The sequence below is a fragment of the Hyaena hyaena genome, unplaced genomic scaffold (assembly GCF_003009895.1).
Source record: "Hyaena hyaena isolate Hyena2069 unplaced genomic scaffold, ASM300989v1 scaffold_45, whole genome shotgun sequence".
In the NCBI taxonomy this organism is placed as follows: Eukaryota; Metazoa; Chordata; class Mammalia; order Carnivora; family Hyaenidae; genus Hyaena; species Hyaena hyaena.
Window position 1 is genome coordinate 2,698,210 of NW_024080677.1, and position 6,875 is coordinate 2,705,084.

The window sequence follows — 6,875 nt, forward strand, 5'->3', positions numbered from 1 at the left end:
CGCTCGCTGGCGCCGCTGGTCGGCGACCGAGAGCCGGGCGCGCCGCGAGCAGGAGCGAATTCAGCCCCGGAGGAAAACACAGCCCTTTCCCAAACTGACCAGAGTCCTGCGGTGTCACCCGCACTTTACAGCTGCGTGAACAGAGGTGTGGGACTCCAGAGCCAGCTGCCCCGGGACCCTCCGGCTCAGAATTACACGTTGCTGACACGCACCCAGCCCACCCCTCCCGCCGCGCCCTCGGTTCCCCGGCCAGCGCCTACGGTCCCCAAAGCAGACCAAACCATCCTGGAGGAGATGCTTCCCACCCTGGAATGAGGAAGGGAGAGAGAGTGGGACAGATCTGGGAGGGGAAGCCCCCTCCCCCGACGGGGTGGGGAGGGGGGCGGACACCGGACACCCCGCCTGGGAGGGGCTGAGCCGACTCCACTGAGCCATTGCCCCCTCTCTCCCAGGAGCCACTTCAATCGGTTGTCGCCCCAGTGGCCGCCCCGGAGCACGTGTTGCTGCCCGTCTGCGTCAAGGCTGGGTAAATAGATGACTGGCTAACAGCGCCGGGAGGGGCTATTTAAGAAGCAGGCTCCCGCCGGCCCACCTTGAACTTGGCTCGGCTCCCCGGCTCCCCGCAGCTCCGGTGGGAACGCGAAGCCCGCTGAAGGTAGGTTGCGCGCTCTCCCGCGGGGGACCCGAGTGTCAAGCTGGTTGAAGGATGCTGTCTTCAGTTGTGTGCCCTTTGCGTGTTTCTGTTTTCGGTGTCTTCTTTCCGACAGCTCGAAAGATACTGCTTGAGGTCGGAAACAACAAGGAGGTCTGGGTGGGTAGACTAGTTTGAGACTTCCTAGCGCCTGCTTTGTTCTCCCAGGCACGCAATGCTGGAATATCGATTTGCCAGGATTAGCGAGCAAATTGGGATTTGCTAGATGGGACACAGAAGCGCCAGGTACTTTGCGATCTCTTCAAATAAATTACCGAGAGGTTTTAAGATTTAAATTCATTTTCTAAACATTGCAGAGAAATTCAGGGCTTTGGGGATAGAAACGTGCAAGTATTATCTGCTCATGGATCTAAGACGCAGAGGAGTTTTGCCAGTGACTGAAGGTCGAGCGCATATTTCTGATTTTGAAAAGCCGTTCTTGTGTTTTGTGTAGTTCTTGTTTATTGCCAATTCCCATTACACCTTAAAGAAACTTTGTAAGGGTGGGTTTTATTTATTGTTCCCACCTTTTAAACTGTGCTTTCACCATTTATGAAAGCTTTTTAACTATCGAGGATCTCATTTCTCCCACGGAGTCTTCTCTGCAGCTAATTTCCCCATTTTTAATCTCTTGCTTTTCCAGTGAGAAGACAGCCGTTCTAACAGCCCTTTCTGACATTAAGGGAAAACAAGATATTCCTTCTGCTAATCAGGGCAGAAGACAGGGTCTCTCTCCCATGCCCGGGCACCGGGTGTGGTTCACCCAAAAGACAGGAGTGCGCCTGGACACGTGTGCTGTGGCCACTTGGCTCCCGTGGGCGCTTGCCGGGGCTTGGCGAGCCCTAGTGCTTGCACAGCTGTGGCGGCTCCGGAGCCCCGCGCGCTCGGAACGAGCCCCCTTTTCCATACCCCAGGTGCCCTGACCCTCCGCGAGTCGCCGCGGTGTCCCACCTTTTCGTTCATGTCCCCTCCGCTTTGCTCTCCGCAGCCATGAACGGAGGCGTGTGCCTGTGCGTGCTGATGGCTGTACTGGCGGCGGGCACCCTGGCGCAGCCCGTTCCTGCAGCGGACCCAGCGCGCCCAGGGGCGCAGCCGGAGGAGGAGGCGCCCCGCAGGCAGCTGCGGGCCGTGCAGAAGGTGGACGGCGAGCCCCGAGCGCACCTGGGCGCGCTGCTGGCCAGATACATCCAGCAGGCCCGGAAAGGTACGGATGCTCCTTCCTCTGTAGGGTCCTCATCCCTCCCTTTAGCCTCCGCGCGGGGCTCCCAACCCCGACCTTCCTCCCTAGCGTCTGGCTGGCTGACGGAGGTGGGTAACCCCTCGGAAAGAACCCCAGGCTGCGCGTTAAAGCTGAAACGTTTTTCGCTTTCTTTTCCGAATTGTACTGCACCCGGCAGTATGGTTTCCTGGACGTCCTTTGTAGCCAACTGAGAGCTAGTGTGGCAGATTACACTTATTAGGGAAAACCTTTTTAAAAAGCTTTATTGAAACTAATTTTTGGTACGGGTTGCCGTTTAAGCTCAACACTATATTATGAAGACATTAGAAGGTGATTACTGAGCAAATTACTGACTTAAAAAAGGTTTGCAGATCTACTACATACCCTCCACGATAAAGGCAGAGGAACCAGAAGCCACCCATATACTAACACTTGAAAAACCCTATGGCAGGAAAGAATGCTGAAAAAGTGTTTGAGTACAGTTTAAAAAGAAGTGACAGTGTGTCAGGTTTCCCCAAAGAATGTAACCGGAGGAAAGAATCAGGCGCGGTTTTGAGTTCCCCTTGGCAGTAATTTAAACTGATCACCCAAGTGACCTGCTTTATTTTTTTATTTTTTTAAATTTTATTTATTATATTTATTTTATTTTTTGTTTTTATTTTGCTGTTGGAGAGATGGCCCCAATTGCAGCAGGAGACTGCAAGCCACGGATTTCTCAGCATCAAAGTCTTTCTGCAGGAAGAAGGTGACTCGGGGGCTCACTAGCTGAGTGCCCGTCCTGACAGCCCTGACCCTTTCCTGGGCCTGTCTATCTGGAAAGCAGGAATGAGGCTGGAGTTCCCCTAGGTCCCTTCTAGATCTTTGTGTGAATCAGAAGGAGGCTCATTCATCTGTAGGCTCCTTAGGAATCATGATTGGGACCAGGGCAGTTTTTTTCTATCAACTTGATCCATAGTGACACTGATGGTGACCACAGGCTATGAGGCAGTGGGCTGAACTGGACCAATGCAGCTGGACAGTAAACCATAGAAAATGCTACTGAGAGGGGTGGGAAGTGGGCTCCTTTTCCATGAGGCTCCCTTACCCTCCCATGTGCCTGGATTTGGATTTGGACCTTAGCTCGTGGCTTGACTAGAAAAGGAGGAAATGATGGGCTCAGCTCTCCAGAGTCTCTGATGGTTTCATATGAAGGTAAGATTGGGACTTTTTACCCAGGGGAATTCAGAAGGAAAATAAAACAACACAAAAGATGATGTGTGACATTTGTCCTCTCTTTGAGAAATTGTCCCAGCTACCCATCTTCTGTGTTGCTCTCTAGCTAATTAAATTGAGAGATGTGGAAATACTAGTCAGATGACAGAGGAAGTCTGAAAACTTTCTGAGTTCCTACTGATTGTCAGCATCAAAATAATTTCATGTCTGTCCTTGGATGTTGGCTGAGCTTCAGTCAAACCAGTCTGAAATAGCGTAGGGTTTTCATTCATCCATAACCTGGGGCTGCCTCCCCACCTTCGGGAAGGAGCCACCAGAAACAGGTCCAGGAAAGAAGCCAGTTGCCACACCATTTCCCCAGAGCGGACACTTGACAGTGGCCTTAGCTACAAATCTTAGCTGTAAATTTCTTCCTGGCACCTCTTCTCAGCTACCTTCTCCCTTTGCCTTTGGCCTGTGCTACCGAACGAACCCATGTGAGAAAGGCAGCCTCTACATGTTCTGGCTGCTGACACCCTCCACAAATACCAGCTTGTCAACAATCACACCCTTCTGTTTGACAAATACAAATGGGGGATATTTACACCTCGACAGTTTCTTTGAATATGTTACATATTTTGAGACCATGCTGGGCATTTACTCAACTATTGTGCTTACAGACTCTGAACACGATACTGCACTCTTAGAGGAGTGCTTAAGAGTTGATCATTAGGAATTGTCTGCAAAGTTTTCAGTGATAAGGAGAAGCAATTCTACTGAGGGAGCATGGGCGCATTGGGTACATACCTGCCCCACACCCAGCAAAGCGCTAATGCCACATCTTTAACCTCTGTGTGGTTAGCCTGCATCGGCAGCCTGTGTGGTAAGTCCCACTATTCTTCACGGCGGCAGCTGGGGCTCTAGGAGAATGCAAAAGCTGCCTAACTCTGCATATCTCATATCGAGGCCAACTTTGCACACCTGAGAGTCTGCTCAGGCCCTGCCCTCCCCAGGGGGTCCAGAAGCTATTCTGCGTCCCATTCAGGGTTTTCAGGTTTAAGGGAGCGGGCCCTTCACTTCCATTCCATAAACCAGTCGTAAGTCTCTATTCTCATCCACACTGGGGAAGTGAGTGAGGACTCTGGTAGATGCACACACCATGAGCGCAGAACTGTGTGTGGAAGGGGAAATCGAGGTGTGTAAGGAGCACAGCCACCAAGGCTTAACTTAGTGCCCCCACCCAGCAACCCAGGCTGCTTGTGCCCATCGAAGCTGCCGCTTTGCCTTCATTAACTAGAACTTGGGGCTGTGCCCAGCCTTTGATGGGGGTGTGCATCAGCGGCAGGCAGATAGGTGGGCCATATTTCCATGACTGTGTACAAATAACTTGACTGCACTTTTTTTTTTTTTAATGAGAGGACTAATATTTTACCCGAAAGATGTTGAGCAATTACTTCATAGCCAGGGCTCTTTTCCTTGTGCATAGGCTGGAGATGTCTGCAAGGGGCTGGAATGCGCTGGATTGACTCTTGGATTCCAAGGCTGGGAAGGGATTGGGGGAGGGGGGGTGGAGAAGAACAGGTGGGGATTGTTTCTGGTTTTTAATTTGGCTAGCTCTACTTGGTTATCCAATGGGACAGAGGACCTACTTCTGCAGGGTCATTTATCAATAAATAAGCCATAGTCTGACTCTTTGAAGCCTGTGGACAGAAGTTGGCAAGGGCAGCCTCATACAGAAAGGCTGGATGCCAGAGTCACAAGCAGTGGGGACGCAGTGTCCTGATCCAATAGGAACTGTGATTTGGCCTTCCACCACCGTGCTCTTAAAAGTCCCCTGGGCTTTGCCTTTCGAGGTCCCTAAGGGACTTACTTGCCTCTTGGCTTGCACAGAAGAAGGCATTCTACTGATTTCATACCCAGGAGGCCACTGTCTGTGACCCTTGGGCTAAGACTATGTCTCCAAAGAAACTGCTCCTTTGTGTCCTCCTCCCTCAATAAGAATTCTATGCGAGAATCATCCTGTTCCTGAGGACTCAACTCCTATCCCAAAAGGCCCATTTCTCATTCAGTTATTGCAGTTTGGTCAAAAGGGCTGAATTAAATAACTTCCTTATTGCCTCTCTGCCCACTCTTCTCTGTCAGTGTTACTGACCTAAGATTTTAATCTGACAGTGTGCCTTTTTCTCAATATCTTTTTTTAAAAAAGGAAGGTAGCTTTCAAATTAATTTTTAAGCAGTATTTGTCTAGTGATGGGACTTGACTCCTTTATATATATATATATATTTTTAATTTATTTCTAGGAGAGAGAGAGAGAGAGAGACAGCGTGAGCAGGGGAGAGTCAGAGAGAGAGGGAGACACAGACTCTGAAACAGGCTCCAGGCTCTGAGCTGGCAGTCAGCACAGAACCCGACGCGGGGCTTGAACCCACGAACCGCGAGATCATGACCTAAGTGAAAGTCGGACGCTTAGCCGACTAAGCCACCCAGGCACCCCTTTGACTCCATTTTTTTAAACCTTCTAACATATCAAAATATTGTAATTGTGTCACCTTAACAAGAGTCAGGTATGCTCAGGATATTAAGGAGTGAACTTCAGAAATGGGTAAGGACCAAGAAAACCCTTGTTTGGTGTCTGCTGAGGGCCAGCTATGTAAGAGAAAACACCCCTATGGAGTAGAAAGAGTAGGCAGGTCCCAGCCGTGAAAGGCCACAGTCAGTGAATACACTTAAATCCTTACAGATTGGAAACCATGACCCTAGGTAGCAAATATGACCCTCTGGTTACACACACCCGGGTCCTTCCCTTCTCTTAGATTTTGGCCCAACAATCCCACTACTTGATAGCTCTTTGATACCTTTAAGAAAGTGCATGTTACATATTGTCTGGCTTTTCCCATTGTTCTCCTTTACGGATTGAATTGGTGATGCTCCTAGATATAATGGCCATGTTTCCTTTTTCCCTGCCCTTTGTAGCTCCTTCTGGCCGAATGTCCATCATCAAGAACCTGCAAAACCTGGACCCCAGTCACAGGATAAGCGACCGAGACTACATGGGCTGGATGGACTTCGGCCGGCGCAGTGCTGAGGAGTATGAATATCCATCCTAAGGGCCCTCTACCTGGTTGCACCCCAGGAAGCAACCTCCTGGTTCAGAGGAGGCAGAATACGAAAATAATCACACTCACAACCCATTGTCTCTGTGACATTTTAAGTATCTATTTATTAAGTTTTCAATGTGAAAAATATGTCCATACGTGTGTCCGGTGCAACCTCACCCCTCGCCAGAATTGTGCGAGCGGAAGACAAACGGTTCCCCTCATCTGGGGCACCTGGTCCTAAAGTGTTGCTATGCTATTAAAATGATTTCATCCTGCGCCCTAGCTCCCGGTGTCTGCTCAGTGCAAAGGACTCCATTAAATCCCCAGAAGCTTCAAGGAGGGCAGACCGAGACATGGTGCCCAAGGACAAATCCTGGCAGTGGCTGGTCCCAGACAGGGCTTGGGAAATGAGGGCCGGGCGTGGGGCAGATACCGCTGCTGCAGGCGAAACGGCCAGTGGGAGGGCCTTCTGGGTCAGCTCCGTGGCGCAGCCCTGGCCACCCTGGGCCTGGGGCCCCAGCTGCGCTCCACTGCAAGAAAAGAATGTGTGCTGCTTGTGGTGAACACTCATTTGTCTGGGGAAAGAGCAGAAAGGCAGCGTGGGATGGGTGGCCTTCCACCTTCCCGTTCCCACAGGAGGTACCAACCCCATCCCACATCAGGGTTTCTTTGGGG

The 6,875-nt window shown here is 50.8% G+C and overlaps 1 protein-coding gene across 2 annotated transcripts; it reads left to right on the top strand.

The window, feature by feature from the left end:
* The first annotated feature begins 456 nt into the window (after positions 1 to 456).
* On the top strand, positions 457 to 6,482 carry CCK (cholecystokinin). 2 transcript variants are annotated; one of them, XM_039230304.1, is made up of 3 exons: positions 457 to 655; positions 1,680 to 1,895; positions 6,076 to 6,482. In XM_039230304.1, exons 2-3 carry the CDS (start codon positions 1,682 to 1,684, stop codon positions 6,207 to 6,209), a joined length of 348 nt encoding a protein of 115 aa, XP_039086235.1. In that variant the 5' UTR covers positions 457 to 655; positions 1,680 to 1,681; the 3' UTR covers positions 6,210 to 6,482. The 2 variants fall into 2 exon arrangements, with proteins under 2 accessions (XP_039086235.1, XP_039086236.1); XM_039230305.1 differs by lacking the exon at positions 457 to 655 and adding an exon at positions 692 to 811.
* The last annotated feature ends 393 nt before the right edge of the window (positions 6,483 to 6,875 follow it).

What these genes read in the sequence shown, in the direction of transcription:
- CCK (XM_039230304.1), top strand. Translation starts at nt 1,682, where the DNA reads ATGAACGGAGGCGTGTGCCTGTGCGTGCTGATGGCTGTACTGGCGGCG. An exon ending in CATCCAGCAGGCCCGGAAAG is followed by an intron (nt 1,896 to 6,075) that starts GTACGGATGCTC and finishes TGCCCTTTGTAG; the next exon opens with CTCCTTCTGGCCGAATGTCC.